The sequence below is a fragment of the Marmota marmota genome, unplaced genomic scaffold, assembly GCF_001458135.2.
Source record: "Marmota marmota marmota unplaced genomic scaffold, marMar, whole genome shotgun sequence".
Taxonomy (NCBI): domain Eukaryota; kingdom Metazoa; phylum Chordata; class Mammalia; order Rodentia; family Sciuridae; genus Marmota; species Marmota marmota.
The window spans coordinates 11,072,720-11,091,336 of NW_025999960.1; the positions used below are offsets into that span (position 1 = coordinate 11,072,720).

Sequence of the window (18,617 nt, forward strand, 5' to 3'; positions counted from 1 at the left end):
ATATCCAAATTTTACTTCCTCCTGATATGCTGCTAATGTCTACTGCAGTATAATCGAAATCAAACCAGATTCCAGAGGGAAGAGAACCTATTAATACTTTCTATATAGGTCAGATTCCCCAGGATACAAAAGCAGGTAGAAAAATTAAGGACCTGGAGAGACAGAAGGAGGGTATCCATCTCACCCTCTAGTTAGGCATATAATTTAGTGAAAAATTACCCCTCAATTTGGAAATAACACAGTGAAAATTTACATCAGGACTAGAAAAAATGTGTATTTTGAAACATCTGGAGAAAAGCAGAACACATTAAGCAAGAGCGACTCACACATTCTAAGGTAAGAGAAATATTTATTTAACTTTGCACAAGAACGAGCTTATACTGAACAAATTCAACCAAATAATATAAGTGCAGTAAAACAAGGAAATGGGGATGACTTTTCCTGTTAGAAAATATTAAGTAACCATGCCTGTGCATTATTTTTTTATCATTACAATAACTTGTTTCAGATTTCTTTTCAGAGTGTGTACTGTACATAACACGTTATAGGTTCTTTGCTTTGCTTCTGAAAATATAATTAATTCACTGCTTTACATTTTATTTTCTGCAGTGAGGAACCTAACTGATTCATGAAGATTCTGATCTAGAAGAAAATTTTCTGCACCAATGAAGCCCAAGACTTTAACAGATCCGATGGGCTCAGGCTTCCCGTACAGGGGTCAGGACGTTATGGTGTGCATTTCACACACATTTTCTACAAGATGATGTCAGGTACAGAAGAGGCAGAATTGTGGTCTAGTTTTTTTTCAAGAATTTTCCTTTTGTGATTTTCTCAAGCTCCACAAACATCATAATTGAAAGTTTACTCAGCTACTAACAAAGCTGCATTTAGCTGCCCACAAATCATTCAATTTTTAAAAACATTTTTTTGGTCTTTTTAATGAAAGAACATTCTTTAAGCAGAAATCTCCCATAAGACAGTCAACTTCACAGCTCCTGAAGGCACTGTGGATCCACTGAGCAACAGATGTGGCCATTCTAGAGAAAGAAGTAGAAATAATTGTGGAGTATTAATTTTTAAGCCATTAGTAAATTTCATTCATTGATTAGTATTTAAAAACACAATTGTATTCTCCTGAGATTGAATAATCACTTTTCATAACTCAATCAGTAAAGAAGGAATTATGTCTCATTATATGTGGCAAGAGATAAACTGACTTTACTTACCCAATTGTATCCACTTGTATCATTTTGTCTTGTATTTATTTATTCACAAAATATATGTTGAGTATAATATGTACTAGTTATAATGATAAATAAAGCAGACCTGGTTATTAACTTCATATGGCAGGGCATATAGTGTATTGGGAGAGAAAACTATTAACTATCAAGCAAACTTACAACCTAAAACTTAAATGTGCTAGAAAAATGTTATGGTCTGAATGTTTAGAGTCCCCTCAAAATTCATATGTTGAAATTCTAATCCTCAATGTAATAATAAGAGGAGACAAGGCCTTTGGGAGTTAATTAGGGAACAAGAGTGGAACATCATGAATGGCAGTAGTGTCCTTATAAAAGACATGAGATGCTCACAATTCACAATAGTCAAGTTATGGACCCAGCCTAGATGCCTGTCAACAGAAGAATGGATAAAGAAAATTTGGTCTATATAAATAATGGAGTTTTACTCAGTCCTAAAGAGAAATGAAATTATGTCTTTTGCTGGTAAACAAATGGAACTTGAGGACATTATGTTAACTGAAATTAAGTCAGACTCAGAAAGTCAAGAGAAATGAGAGAGAGAGAGAGAGAGAGAGAGAGAATGAATATGAGCAAGAGCGGGGGAGAGGGGGAAGGAAGGAAATAAGGATAAGGGATCTCACTAAAATAGAAGGGAGACCAATAGAATAGAGAGAGGGGATCAAAAGGGAGAAAGGAGGAAAAGCATGGGGGGAAATGCTGGGAAATAAATCTACCAGATTATTCTATGTCCATGTATGAATATACAGTGAGTACATATGAATGGATATACACAATATATGTATATTATGTACATATATAACACAATAAAGTACTCCTATTAGTAGTAATAATAAGTAATAGAAGAGAGATTGGTAGAGTAGAGCAAGCAGATTAGTGGGAGGGAGGCGATGAGGCAAATAAGTGTAGGGTAATGAGACTGATCAAAATGCTATGTGCACATACAAACATGGCATAATGGATACAGTTATTATGTATGCCTATAATGCACAGATTAAGAAAAAGGATATGAGAAAGTTGGCTTCTTCTCTCTCTTCTGTCCTCTATATGAGGATATGAGAAGATGGCTATCTCTGACTAAGAAAGATGTCCCTCATCAGAAACCAGATTTGGCCAATACCTTGATCTTGGACCATGAGAAATTAGTTTCTGAGCCTCTAGAACCATGAAAGGTGTATAAATATATCAAAATAGATTCTACTATCATGTATAAAATAAATAAATAAATAACAAAATGAATTTATGTTGTTCAAGCCACCCAGTCTAAAATACTCTGTTATAGTATTCCAAACTAAGACAAAAGGATATAAATTAGGCAGTATTATGAGATGAACAAAAGACTGCCTACTTAAATTGGTGGCTAGGATAGACTTCTTTGTAGAGGTGATATTTGAGCCAAGATCTGAAGACAGCTCCATATGAAGGTAGACCAAGAGCACAGGGAACAGTAGAAGGAGAAACAATGAAGTGACAAGAGTTTTATTACAGTTAAGAAACTGAGGACTGATTGTGGCTCAGTGGTAGAGTGCTTGCCCAGCATGTGTGAGGCACTGGGTTTAATTCTTAGCACCATATAGAAAAATAAATAAATAAAAATAAAGTTATTAAAAAAGAAACTGAAAAAAGAACTAGGTGAGAATTTTAGGTTGGTGAAAAAGCAGTTTACAAATGAAATGGGAGAAATAGAAAGAGAAGGATCAGATATGCACAATTTGCTTTCATAATAAAGTATCAAAATAATGTAAAAAACTACAAAGAATAAAAAAACTATACATTCTTCTCTGATTTGTCACTTTCTTCCCAACTAGTTAACTAGTAATAATGTTAATACTGTTATTACGATCACTATGATAATAATATTCTTACACTTCCTGAGTATGTATTCTGTGTCAGACACTTTGCCAGGCATTTTAAATACATTATGTAATTTCAATCTCACAGCATTCCCAGTGGGATCATTATTAATAGTCACACTTTTTAGTTCAGAAACTGAAGATCAGAAAGCTTAATATTATGTCCAAAACCACACAGTTAATAAATGATAGAGCTGGAATTAAATACCAGGTTAGTCTGTCTCTAAAAATTCATCCTCTATTCTTATTTTTCTCAGATAATTGGTGTTAGATATATTATACTTTAATATGATAAAATCAAAAGTGTCTTTTGTAACATAAAACTTTTAAAATGATATTTTAAAACCTGAGCTTTTGTTGAAACACAGCAAGTGAGGGGAAAAGCCAGTCTATTATCCAAAAAGAATATCATCAGTTTAACCGAATCCTTATCCTTTCTAAATTACTATTAAGCAGAATTCTTATTCTGACTGCACATGAGAAAGAAAGACTCAGACATCTCAAGAACCACAAGCAACATTTTAAAGCTTTACCATTTTGCTCAGAGGCACAGATTTTCTAACAAAACCTAGTTTTATGATCTTTCTTAATCTGCTAGCCCCATGACGTGATGAATGTACTGGGTTCCTAAGAGTATCAGTTTTTCAAACCGTGTGACTTTTGAGCAGAAATTGAGTTACGGAATATGTGATGACTTCTGCCACTGGGTATGCAAATCTAGCATTAGAACTCTGAGGAAAAGTCTTGCTCCCATAAACCTGCTTTTTGGAAGAAACTGTTTATTTTCCAAAATCTTTCAGGAATGTTTTTCTTATTCCTTATCAATATGTTCTGCTACTTATAGGACAGATGCTTTACAATCCAGATCATTGGCACTTTCTTAATTAGAGAATCAAAGATCATACATGAAACACTAACAAAAGAGCCCACTGCAGTTCAATTTCAGTAAGGGCATAATTTCTAACGTAAGGCTAATCCTCCTATACATAACAAATATGAAGAGTGGACAAAATATAAAACACAGTTGAAACCAATGGAGAGTGGCAAGCAAACACTAGATAGATTTCAACCTTGAAAGAAAGGAAATGTACTGTGTGAAAATCATTTTTACTTGGCACCTTCCTTTAGGGTACTCCCTAGTCTGTACAGATTGAGAACTATAACTCAAACAGAAAGCCACAATCTTATAGGCCAGAGACATCAGAGGAAAGCTTCTCGACGAGCAGAGTGGCTTAAAATTGAGAGAGAAATATATATATATAGTAAGGGACAAGTCAATATATAATTTCCTCAAATTCTTGGCTGACTTACTGAGGAGACTTTAAAGAGACAATAAGAGACCCCTAGCTGAGAATTTGAAAAAAAATCAAGCAGAGATTTTGGATTCTGCTCACATTATAGGTAGCAGTGCTTGAAATGTATGTCCTACCAAGTTAGAAAAGATTGATAGAAAAGTCATTTTTTTTGCTGAAAACCCTAAGAGGCCATAAGAAGAAGTAATATATCTCAAGAGCAATATATTCACACTAAAACTAAAGGTAAATTTGGAGTAGTCATACCTAACTAATATAAAGCCAAGTTCTTGTAGTACAAGGTGATTAACCAGTGATTTAAAACCTGCCAGAACTAAAACAGTCTTCAGAGGAACATATCCTCCACAATATCCATATACTATTAAAATTAATAGACATGTGAAGAAAACCAGGAGAATGTGGCTCCTAATTGATAGAAAAATAATGAATTGTAACTGATCCAAAGATGACTCAGATATAACCAGTAGATGAAGACTAGGAATTATCTATCATAAATATGTTCAAAGATGTTAAAAAATGGTTACAATGAATGAACAGATGATAAATCTCAGCAAGTAAATTAAACTATAAAAGAAATTAAGTGGAAACTCTGGAACTGAAAAGTGGAATGTCTGAGATAAAAAAAATCATTAGATACTCTTAACAACAGATTAGAGATGGCAGAAGAAAGTAAAATTGAGGACAAGGCCATAGACATACTAAATCTATAAGACAAATCTATAAGACAAAGAGAAAAACAGAAATAAAATAGAGTTTTTTGTTGTGTCTTTTAGGATAATTAAACCATCATGTAATAATCAAACTATTAAAAACCAAAGAGAATTTGAAAAGAGACAGAAGGGAAAAAAGACATTTTCTATACAAGGGAACAAAGATACAAATGATGGCTGAATCAAAACAATGGATACTGGAAAACTAGAGTTATCACCTAAATGGCTGGAAACAAATCTATAAATCCTGATTTCTATATCCAATAAAAAAAATCTTTCAAAAATAAAGAAATTTTCAGACAAATGAAAGTTAAAAGAATTTGTTACCGCTAGCTTGCAAAATAGAAGATACTAAAGGATTTTATTCAAGCTGAAGAGAAATGAGCAGATGGACTCTATATTTAAGAAGAAATGAAGAACATCAGAAGTGGTAAATATGTGGATAGGTATAAAGTATAACAATTTTCTTCCTTTAATTTCCTTGAAAGATGTATGACTGATTAAAGCAAAAGTAATATGGGATTGTAAGTATTACAATGTACAGAGTTGTAAAGTACATGTTATTATAGCACAAAGGCTGTCTGGAATCAGCCTTTGTGCTATAATATTGAAAAGTTCTTATATTTTCTATTAATAGTATAATATTAAATATGGTTTTAATGTGATGTTAATGATATATAGTAATCTCTAGAAAAACAAAATAATTAGTTGTTATAATTTAAAATTTAAAAAAAAAACAATTAAAATAGACAAAAAGTTTTAAAGTTTTTAAAAAAGAAAGGCAAGAATGAACAAATAAGAGCATGGAGAATACACTGAACAAGTAGAGACTAATGGCAAAATAATAGCCCTCGAATGCTCAGAGTCAAAAATTACATTAAACGTATGTAGACTGAACACCTCAGTTAAAAGACCTGTTGCACACTGGATAAAAAGTGAAGACTAAGTGTACGTTATCTATTAAAAATGTACTTCAACTGTAAAACCAGGGACAGGGGTGGAGTGGCTAAATGGTAGAGTGTTTGCCTACCATGTCCTAGACTATAGGTTCAATCTCAAGCATCACACATACACACATACTCTAAAATTTAAAAAGTTAGCAGGTCTAAAACAATATACTATATCACTAAGTGAAATACCAAAAAAAAATTGATTTCAAGTCCAGAAGGAGGATAAGATAATTTAGACAAAAAACATAAAAGGGTACATACCATGTGATTCTTTTATGTGGAATTTTAAAACAGGCAAAATGAATCTATCATTACGAAATAAAATTGAGGTTTTCTGTTGAAAGTACTACCTGAAAGAGGGCACAAAGGCACTCTCTAGAGTGTTGAATACATTACATACTTTGATTTATCAAAATCATTAAATTATATACTTAACTGTGAATTTCACTGTAATAAATAATATCTTTATAAAAACTGAAATAGTGACTCACAAAACATCCTGACTACAAGGAATATTATCACTCATTATCAATGCTAATTTTAAATAGCAATTATTTTTACATTGTGACACAGTAAAATAAGCTTCCTTATGACCCTGCCATTTCTGTATGTATTTATTGCTAAAGTTGTTTTTGCTCTTTTCATACTAAACTCTACAAATCAAATTTAGGAGACAGCTTTTAATTTTAAGTGTATATATACATACATATATATATATATATATATATGTATATATATATATATATATATATCTCCATATATCCATATCCCCTGGTATCTGTATAATGACAAGAATAGCGTATAATATAACAATTCAAGTACAGCTCTGTGAGCATTAGAGATTATTGTGGCCCTTTTCTTTTTTACTATAGTATATTAATATAATGATTTATTCAGCTAGTCTACATTTAAGTTTAAATTATTTAAAGGTTAAATGAGTTCCTTTTATGTTAATAGCTATTTTTTTAGTGAAATGTTTATTCATCCTTTGCTACTTTATTTATAGGGAAACAAATGTTTTTTATTAATTTTTTTGTTTTTAGTCTAAAAAGAAACTAATTAAATCTGATGAAAATATTTTCCCAGTCTCTAGTTTCTTTTTCTTTGCTAAATATTGATTGCTATAGAAGCTCTAAGCTTTCTTTGAGGTATATTTTATCATATTGAAGTTAGAAAAGGCATCTGTCTTTTAGAAATTTGATTGATATAAAATTATTTTATTTGTTTTGATTTATTTTTAATGCTTAATACCTTATTCATGGATTTTGTTTTAATATAACACATTATATCAAATTATTTTCCATAAGTTGTTATCTAGTCATTCAAACATTTATGGAATAATCTTTTCAAAGAAGTCTTGATCATATATTGAAACTTTATTATAATTTTTCCTGTCTATGAATTTGGTTCTTAGGTCTAGTTATTTATTCTAATATTAGTGCAGAGATCCACTTTCACAACTTCAATTTTGCAGTTTTTGATACATAAAGGTAACATTTAGGAAGTCAGGAACTTTATTCTTATTACACTGCATTTTCTACCATAACTCACTTGTTTCAGTATTATATCACAGTCTCCTTAGGAGTCAAAGACATCCCCTGGTTTCCAATTGGAAAAGTTTCCTGCTGAGTGATGATTTATTAAAGGAACAGGACTTGTAATATCTCCCTCTTCTTATTTCTCACCTGGATAATCCTCTTTGTTGTCTGAAGCTCAAAACTCTATGACCAATTAAAAGGATGCTTCTCTATGAGATTTAGGAAAGGTAACCTTATTAATTGTTTTTGACTCAGGAGTTCAACTTTTGAGTGAAAGATGCATTTTTTAACCTTAGAAAATTAAATTTGAAGATACCTTCAAAAAGGTGAAAGGGAAAAATCTTACCCTGTTTTCCACAGGTAACTCTTGATGTTGCCTTACTTTAAGAGATATTTATTCCTTGTAACTGTATAGCCTCTAAGTACAGTAAATCTTTCCTACAAACCTTCTATCACAGTTGTAGTGTTGTCTTCATCTGTGTCATGACTTTATAAATATCCATTTAGTTCACATAGAAACCCACATTTATTGAATACTTTCTCTCAATGTGTTGGCCATGAAATTTCCTGTGTGGATATTTCACTTAATTCTTATAGCAACCATCTCAAGTAGATACTATTACTTTCCGGTACTACTATTATTCACATTTTTCAGGTAAGCAAGCTAAACCACAGAGAAATTGAAGCAGGTCTCCTGAAATCATATAATTAATATTTCTGACTATGCTTTGACTCCAGATATCCTGATTTTCAGACCATGTTCTTGATCTCTAGACCTACTCTTGTCAAACAGGACACCCTGTGATGACAGAAATGTTCTCTACACGTACTGTCTAATATTATAGCTAGTAGCCACATGTGGCTATTGAGCAACTGAACAGGGCCAGTGTGACTGAGAAACTATATTTTAAATTTGTTTAATTTTCACTAATTTAAATTCAAATAACCTGCATAGGATCACTCTAGACAATTATTTCCAGGAATGCTGATCACTACATCCCAGGTACCAGCATAATGCCCACACTGTTGTTAGGCTTTGAGATTATTTATTTAGTTTTAGAGTTGATTCCAAAATTATAAAATGAAGTACTAAAGCCACTAAATTAAATTTTACAGCAATAATAATCCAATTAGAATGTTTTCAGCTTTGACATTTATTTACTGACTAAAAATGAATAACTCAAAGTAGGGTGGAATGGGGAGGTAATGTGCTCTGGAAACACTGAATTGTGAAGAATGCTTACCTCCAAAGCCATACCTAATACTTGTTTTGCATAAACTTCATTTTTAAAATAACACAAAATAAATGTAATAAAATGAATATTTGGGCTAAATTTGGTAAAATTGAACTTACTGTTATAACTCATTTAATAAGAAGGCAAATGACCTCAAATATTACATCTAAGATCAGCACCATGTGACAAGAAGAAATAATTTTACTATCAAAATACATTTTCTGGAACACATTCCTACTAACAGTCAAAAGTTTCTAGCAGTTGTTTATAAAGTAGTGAATGGCAGGCTTATTCATGCTCTTTACTTAAGAAAACATACTAATGTTTACTGCCTGTTACTTGAATGCATTTTACTTACTAAAAGTACCCATCTGAGCTATATATACATCTCCTTCTATCATGTGGCATATATTTTTGTTGTCACTACTCTGTACAGTTAGATAAGGGTGAGGAAGGACCCAATTCTATTCAGTAATTAAATGTCAGAAAGAATTCCCTGTTTGGACACTAGCACTGAAGTTTTGAGATATGTACTATTAAGTGTACTCATGCTAAACATATATTAAAAAAGAAACACTGCAGATACATTATTAGTAAATTATTGTACTGGATACCTTCAAGTTTGCTGGTGTGCTTTCAGAAAACAGCAGTAAATGATCAATCAAAAAGCTTGACTGACAAATTATATGATTAAAAGAGCAAGAGATTTGGGTATGAAAGAGGAAAAAAAATATCTTAAGTCCTAAATAATTTTATCTGTCTTGGTTCCATTACATCAAGCTACCTTAATAAGAATTTATATCAAGTAAATTTGAATTAAGTTGCTGTATTGAGAACTTCACAAGACGAAAATTCTCACATACCAGAGCAGATATGGACATGCAATGTTGCAAAAATCTGGTGTTTTTGCTTTTTGTTGTTGTTAAGCCTTTATATTATTTAGTTTCAGTGCTGTTCCCAAAATTATAAATATGAAGTACAAAACCATTCAATTTTATAGGAATAAAAATCAGAATGCTTTCAACTTGGTCACTATCCATGAACTCCTTCTACTTTGCCTATGTTATCCACTTTTTGCTTTCACTGAAGTAAAAGGTATAATGCTCTATTTTCCTATGAGAAGAGAAAAATCTATATACTGATTTCTCACCAACGGAAGGAATATGGTAAACACAGATCTTAAACTCTTCAATTCAATGTAATTGACCATAACAAACCAAGAAACATGCCCATTTTTGCCATATTGATTTCTACTTTAGAAAATGCAATGTATCTACTTTGTCAATATATTTTACAGACCTTGTAAAAGAACTATATACAAATCAATATAATATTGTTTTCTAACATGACCGAAGAAACATGTAGTTTGCTTCGTCGTCGTTTTAAAGATGTGTACAGTTTGATACATTAGGGCAGTATAAGTAGGGTGTTTCTACTGATCATTCTGGCTTCAGTCCATTCACTCTCCTTCTCCCTGAATATACATTGGAGGATGCATGAGAAAGTCAGCCTTGGTTCTAATAAACCTGAGCGGCACTCCTCCCACCTCTGTTTGAACAACAAATAGGGAAAAAAATGCTTCCCATTGTTCAGGTTAAGCACACTAGTACCTCTGAGCCCTGGGGGCTGCTGGCAAAGTACTTTCAGTACCTGAATTTAATGGGATTTACCTTGCACTGGCAGAGAGTACACTCAGTGCCATGTTTGATCCAAGAGGACCCAGTGAAGCGAACCACATTCATCTCGTCCAGGCAAGTTTTGGTGATGTCATTGCGGATGGTATCTGCCTGGCAAGGGTCGGTGACACAGCGTGGGCAGCATTCATTCTCTGGAAGGACACTGAATTCACACTCCACATCTGGGCAAGGCAGGGGCCAACAGTCAACTTCCCCTTGCTATAAGAAAAACAGATGAGAAAGGACCAGATGGAGAGGAAGGGAGAAAATGGAAGGAGGCAGAGAAGAAGGAGGGGAACACAATGTTTACTGAATACTCAATTTATTTGATTGATATTTACATTTAGACCTTTAAAGCCAGTGAATCTTACAAGGAATCTACGAAAGCCCTCTCAGAGTGATGAGATCTATCCTGAAGCTAGGTTTATAAGCACTTTTCAAGGATTAAAAAAAGAATAATAATAAAGCAAAATCAACAACCATTTCTCTTAAAAAAATAAAAATTGCATGCCCCTTTCTTTTCCCTGACAAAGAAAAACTGTTTAATGTGGAAGAATGCTTCCATTTAACTTTCTGATCATGAGATGAAATTTTTATTTTTTTGATCTTTTTTCTTCTAACTTCTCATTTATTCCTTTCTCATAGAGAAAGCTTTGTCCATTTACTAAAATGAACAAAAAAATGAAAGGAATTTGACAATTTTCATGTTCATTTATGTGTTTCTCAGTGTAAGGACTTTGAGCCACTCCTCAAATCCTGCAAAACAAACAAACAAACAAACAAACAACAACAAAAAACCCAAACACAAACAAACAACATGAAAATCCCCAAAACCTAGGAACTGACTTCTTCAGTCTTTTTTATTCCATGTGGGAAAATTGTGTAAACTGTATCTTTTTAAAAACATGGTTCCCACCTGTTTCCTATTTTCTTCATGATTCCAAATCTCATGGCATTCGAGATGAAAGCAGCCTTCAGGCACAGAAACTGACCTTGCTCTTTCAATTGATTTTTGGGTTGAGATAATAAAAAGGAAGTAACAGAAAAAATCATTGCCTCAAAAAAAATCCTCACACAAATAGGAAATTAGCCATAAGTTTAAAAGTAGCCTCTTCTGTGAAACTGTCTACTACGAAGACACATAGAGCAATTTTCCTTTTCTTTTACATAATTAGAAACAAAACATTTGCTCAACTGAAAAAAAGTCAGTGTTTTCTTTATCAAGTCTTTACTTATTGTTTCCAGGAAAATTTCACAAACCTTATTTTAAAATTCAATTCTTTATGTATTTATTTCATATTCATAGTATGTACAAAAGAAGGTGCCCACAGAATAGCCCTGACAGCAACAAACTTCATAAGGAAAAGAATGTTGATTTTTGTTTTTGCCTTTTTTAAGTGTGAGAAATGAAGAAATGGATTAACAAAATCTCTGTGTGGAAAAAGAATGTTTTATTTTTTCACATTTGCTATTGTGCTACCCACAATTGTCTTTAAGTAAGCATAAACTAGGTGGGATGAGGGAAGCAGGACTCTTTTCTTTCTTTGAGACTTGGAAATACACCTGAAAGAGACATCACTCTCAGAAAAAAAGAATGCACAATGTAATGTGCCACTTCTAACAAAGAATGTTCTTCTCTGGTCCACCAGTTTATCATCCTGACCAAGCTCATTTTTTGAAATTGCCAATACTATGGCCAGGTACTGGCTAACAGTAGACAGCAAGGACAGGGCTGCTGCTTTTCTGTTTAGCTTCCAGGCCTAAGCTTTCTCTCCATTTCATGTACCTAAACTTACCAGGCAGCGGCACTGTTGGCAATTCTGGACCCAGGTATCACCACTGTTGTATAAGGTTTCCCCATTTTGATGGAGGCACTGACTGCTAAGCCTTGGATCACATTCAGGGCAGCAAAAAAGATCAACTGTGGGATTCTCACAATCACAAACCATCCGTCGACACATAACGAACCCGTTCTGTATGGGAAGGTAAAAATAAGCATACCAAACCCTCCATTTCTCAGTGTACTAACATCACATGGAGGATGAAATAATTCACACAGTTTACTAAACACAATATAGTTTCTTTAAAATTCCATCTTGTAGTTAACATGTAGAAATTACCCAAGCTGGAGGACTTCCAGTTTCCTTTCTACATACTCCTCCTCAAATGACTTGAACAGAAAGAAATTTTCCAGAAGTAATTGGAATGATAACCCTGTATGGTCCTTATATACATATAAATGAGTGTACAGATGTATAAATATTCACATATTTGTGTATTAGTATAGTAATTTGAATACTATCTAAATTTTGTTTTGTGAGAAGGCAAGTATTTGCTAAATATCTGCAATATTTTAAACCTTATGTTTTTGTACACACTGTTATCAATTTCCTTCATGCTTACTGAGTCTCTAGTACATAGTATTATTCATTTAACTATAATTTAAGTCTCTATTGTAAACTGGTACATATAACAAAATACCTTTCTAAAATTGAAATATAGTCCAAATCGATATTTTTCACCCTTGGGTCATAGCTTGTCTATTCTGGTTTCATTTATGTATTCACTCAAACATGATATTTTGACTATGGAAAAATGAACATAGTAATAAAATCTTATCACCATGTGAAGAGATAAACACATTGTAGTAGTATGACACAATGGACTTCTGTTCAGCAATATAATGGAAGAGATATATGTAACAACTGAACCAATCTCAAAGAACACATGTTGAAATAAAGAAGTCAGACAGAAAGAGAATGTACCTTGTGATTCCATTTATAGGAGGCTCTAGAAAGTATTAATTTTATCTATAAGAAATAGAAGGTGAGTTTGCCTTTGTGTGTACAGGATTAACTAGGAAGGGATACAGGCAACATCTGGGTTACTAGAAATGTTCAATAATATTAATTGTGATGGTGGTTAAATGGATGCATTCATTTATTAAGACTCATTGAACTGTACAATTAAAATAAATGCAGATTTATTTATACTAACCTGACATGAACACACAGAGCACCGGTCATTTTCCAACACCCAAATCTGACCATTGTGTTTGACTTTTCCATCATGGATGCAGTCCCCAGTGCAATTCTTTCCATGAGGACACCGACAATCATATCCGCCATCCAAGTTGAAGCAAATGGTATCATTGGCACAGCTGTGCCTTCCAGTCCCACATTCATCTATATCTATAGCCAAGAAGCAGCAGCATGCAGTGTGCTTAGAATATGCTGTTTCAAATCATTTCAATCAGGCAAGTTGCCTCCTGACATAAAGCATTTAACTGTAAATTAATTTTCACCTTACTGGTATGCATCTCCTATTAAATGCTGACTAAAGCATTGTGAATGACCTGGGGATTTCCCAGGAAAATATTATCAACATTTGATTTTACAAACCAGATAACATTGGCTAAAATTTCAAATTTTTATCTCTGTAAATACCATTAGGCTTTAAGAAACATTAATATTTTTGAAAGTAAGAATATAACTCAATTTATCATACAAAACAGCATGGTAGCAGAAATTCTAAAAGGGATATCATCCCCAATGTTAAGCTGGTACTCACAGACATCCCTTCTTAGTTGGAGAGAAATGTCATAGGACCCCTGAGGCATTTTATTCAATTTCAAATTCTATTCTCACAGCTATACCACCCTAATGTAAGCTCTTTCCAGTGTTTTGCCCAAGTGTTCTTTCTTTATAGACCAGGTATTCTGACACTGTCTTTAGATCCTCTACTCACCCATGAAAGGCAAATGACCATCAGCGATTACAATCTCCTTCAAAAGAATCCACTCTATCTTAACTTTCCATCTCATATTACCACTTTATCCCCTGCCCGACTCAATTGGCAACTGCCCATTCTTCACCTAACCTCACCTGCTTCATGGCAATCACAGGCTAGAGCATTTTCATACAGATGAAAAGCAAACATATCTCGACCCACAGATCAGGTCTGTAAGAGGAGATGTGATTCATATTATTTACCCCACAATTTAAAGGTCACAAGCCAAAATATATTTCAGAGAGATTTTATGAGTGGCAGTAAGCAGTGATTTCCCATTTCATCAGTTTCCTCTAAGTAAAGGTCAAGAGAGAAAGAATTAAATCATGGTAGGGAAAGTAGGTTAGGAGAAGATGAACTATATAGATTTAACTAGGGGAACCAAACACTGATTTTCCATGAAGATTTTAAATATAGAATTTAGTAAATATTTTTCTTAAATGATTTGATTTCAACATTAATTGAAGAATTGGACCAGTCAAAATTATATCTTGACCACATTTAAATTCTTAAATACTAGAGTTCTGTTATAAATTTGTTCCTGAAAATAAGCCCTGGGATATATTTTCTCTGTATTTACCTTGATTTATATTAGTTCCTATTTCAACAAGACCAACAAATTAGGACAAAGGCTGAAACTGTTGCTTTTAATACAGTGAGGATAGTGCTTTTTGTGACTATAGACAACAAACAAAAAGAGAACTGTTAGCCAGCATGTAGACATACTTTAAAAAAATTAATTATAATATATATATTTTTCAGATCCAAGGAAATGTCTCCTGTAATGAAAATGAAATTTTATAAATTAGCTCTGCATTTGGTTTACTCAGAATGATGTGGTATATTTGATGACTTGATCTTTGTCTCTATTTGATATTCATAGAGTTAGAAGTTATAGTAAGCAGAAAAAAAACATAAACAATAATAATTTGACCTCTTTGACCACAAGCTCTACAGATACATGTTAATGCATCACCTTTTAAATATCCACTATAAAAATGTTATCCCACTAATGGTAATGGCTGAATTTTTGCCATCATTTCATTTTACTTGATGTTTAAAATACAAGCTGTGAGACAAAGTAATTCAGTTTTTTTTTTTCCCTGAAAAGGCACTAAGAGACCTTGAGTTTTCTGCAAAAGACAAAGAAGAGATGTCCAGGCACACAAAGAATGTGTGTTCTTAAGCACATTTATAATAAAAAAAAATAGAGTAAAATGTTGCTCACAAGGGTTGGCATGTGGTTTCATATCTGGAAAAATGTATAGGCAGAAGTACCACAATGAGCTATTTTCTGACCTCCTGCTCTCCAACAGGATTTGTATTAGTTTGCACTCACATTTTTTTTTACACTTGTTATCTAAACTGGGTTTCACAAGGCAGAAAATTTCCCAAATTGATAAGTGATATTGAATATTGGAGTTTTCACATCTAAATGGCTTTTACTTTTGAAAACCTATAATGATATGTGAAAATTCCAATTTTACAAATATTGATAATTTATTTAGTGAGTGACTATTGAAGAAATAATGTTGCTAAATCCATTGGTTAAGTCTCAGTTTTTCTCTAGCTTGATTTAGCAGCAGCATTTGGCACAGCTCACTTTCTCTCTGTGATAATTTTTTCTTATTTGTTTCTTAATACATTGATAGCGGTTTGGCAATTATACTATAAATAAGATTTATCCATTGAAAAGAGAAGATAAAGAGTGATTTAGTGTGTTTTGAGTCTGTTTGAAGGCCTAAAGTTTTGAGCTATCAAGATGTGTTTGAGAAACAGAAATACTGGTGAAATAAATGTCCACTGAGAGAGCAGAGTAGGCAGCAGGCAGCCATATAGGTGAAGTGGCACTCAGGCCCTGATAAAGGTCATATTAAGAAATTTTAACTTTATTATAAAGGCAGTAAAATGTTAATTTAGAGAAATGAAAAAAAATATATTTTCATTTTAGAAAGAGTCCTTAGACTTCCTTTTGGAAAAGGATTAGAATTTGAAGCTAGAAGATCAGTGAGTAGGCTGCTTCAGTAGTCCAGGCAAGAGATGATCATACAACAAAAGCAGATTCACATAGTGGTTGCTGCCTACTGGATTCTGGGTATTTTTCATATAATGACTCATTTAATTGTCACAACAACACTTGAAGGTACAAAGGATTCCTAATTTTGTAAATTAGGAAAATGAGTCATAGAAATATTGCATAACTTTCCCAATAGCACAGTCAATAAGATAGGAGCCAAGTTTGTATTCTTAAACAAACTGCTGTACTGAGTGTCAACTGTGGCAATGCATAGAAAGAGATTATGCAGAAAGAATTAGTGTCATTAGGTGACTTGTTGAATTGGAATATTAAAATGACAGAAGGATCAGGATGCTTGGAAATTTTGATTGATCATATACATAGAAGAGGGAGACCTTGCTGGGGAGGGGGGAGGGGGCAGGGCAAGCAGTCATGTTCCCAGTTTAGGACACTTTGAACACCTTGAAATGCATTTTCCTTTAGGCCTCCAAGTGGAATTGTCCAATAAGTAATTGGCTATATAGGTCTGGAGCTCAAAAAAAATAGGACCAGATCAAAATATAATTTTGGTCAGATATGTTTTCATCATTCTTCTCTCAAAAATAGTTCTTCAGAGTCAAGCTCAAACTTCATATAAGGCACTTAGACTTAAGTCTTCTGCTTGTCTCCTTTTTCTGCAACTCAAATTGCCAATAATATCATCATGCTCAATAAACTCCTAAAACAAATGCTCGGTACCCTGAGAAAGCTTCCTTGATGCCAAAGAGGAAACAATTACTCTGTTTCCAATATTTTTTTTCTCAAAATCAAATAATTTTCTCATTTATTAAGAAACTCAAAATATTCTATCTTGCATGACAGTTATTATTGTATTTATTTTATCTTTTCTACAAGCCAAAAACAGTGACCATTTCTATTTAATATTTGTATATAGCAGATGACTGGAAAAGTACCTCAATGTGTCTGTACATATATATTCAGTAACTACTTGTTTCGTTAAATTGGACTCATTTCATTTGTGTTCCTTTTGCTTGGTTGGGTTAAAAAATTTTTGGCATCACAAATTTGAAGAACTTTATCAAAGATCATCCAGAAGTTAAAGAAAGAAAGGAAAATATGGATGTGAAAATAAAATAAAAAACATACTTGTAGGGGAAAAATACAGAGTTGTGTCCCATAGTGAAGCTGGAGATATAGTAACTGATAAGCAAAAAATTTCAGGCAAAGTATAAATGATGATATAGATTAGATAAACAGCATCCTGGCATCTTGAGGATTAAGCATCTAAATCTCTAAGATAAGTGGATGAGCAAAATTGCATACAATTTGTATGTATGCCGCTTATAAACATATATGTGGCAGAGCACACAACTGTAGCCAAAAATGTACTGAAACAGTACAGCTATTTACTCATATCTTCAAGTACAAATGCTATGCTTCAGAGTAATTATAAGTCCACTGCTGTGGCTTTGTCCACTTTGAAATGCTTTTTTTTTAAAGGAACAGAACAATGGCACCTTCCTAGATATAATCATATTCTTAAAGCTTAATCCTTCTAAATACTAATATTACAAATATACAAATCATTAAAATTATAGCAAACGTCTTTTAGTCTTTTATTTTAATATAATGTAGGTAGTTTCTTTGAAAAGACTCTTTCATAGCATGTTGTCTTCTGACAAAATAGTAGATTTCTGATAATTTTAATGAACTCTATTGGTATATAATAAAGAATCATCTTCCAGAATAGTAGTTTTATAAAAATAAAAATTTCCATTTGTGGAATTTTCTTGAAAAGACTTTTCTGTATAGGTATTTTACAGAATCCTTTACTGTCTTACACTTATCATGTGTTTTAATGTTCAGTTTGTCTTTGTTACTTTTTGGACCGAATACTTGGAGTACACTAATTATGTTTTATCCCGAATATTACTATTTATCCACTTTAAATATAGTATAGGTACATCCAGTATATTTCATACTCATATATAATTCTAACATAGGTTATATGCCTAACATACTCCCAATTAAAAGATTATCTAACTTCCACCTCCATTGTTATCATTACATAAATAAACTTATCATCTACTATGTGCTAGGCACTGTTCTAAGAATTGGACATATGGTAACTGACAAGCAAAAAAGATCAATGACCCCTGAAGCTCACAATCTAAAGTGGATAATACACAAGCAAACAAATATATACTATAATTATAGAAGAATTTATCATTTATCATCCCCTTCACAAAGAAAGGTGAAGGAGGGTAACAGAATAGT

At 32.7% G+C, this 18,617-nt stretch overlaps 1 protein-coding gene across 4 annotated transcripts in view; it reads right to left on the reverse strand.

Annotated features, from left to right (window-relative positions):
* Window positions 1–332: 332 nt before the first annotated feature.
* The window catches only part of Nell2 (neural EGFL like 2), a 360,984-nt gene continuing 342,699 nt past the window's right edge, over window positions 333–18,617 (reverse strand). For 3 of the 4 annotated variants that reach the window (XM_048802576.1, XM_015493239.2, XM_048802577.1), the window contains 4 exons: window positions 13,532–13,725; window positions 12,331–12,507; window positions 10,529–10,753; window positions 333–1,037 (listed from right to left, as the gene is read on the reverse strand). In XM_048802576.1, the coding sequence (XP_048658533.1) occupies window positions 987–1,037; window positions 10,529–10,753; window positions 12,331–12,507; window positions 13,532–13,725 (647 nt within the window). In that variant the 3' untranslated portion in view covers window positions 333–986. The remainder of the gene's footprint in view (window positions 1,038–10,528; window positions 10,754–12,330; window positions 12,508–13,531; window positions 13,726–18,617) is intronic. The other variant, XM_048802578.1, reaches the window with a different exon arrangement.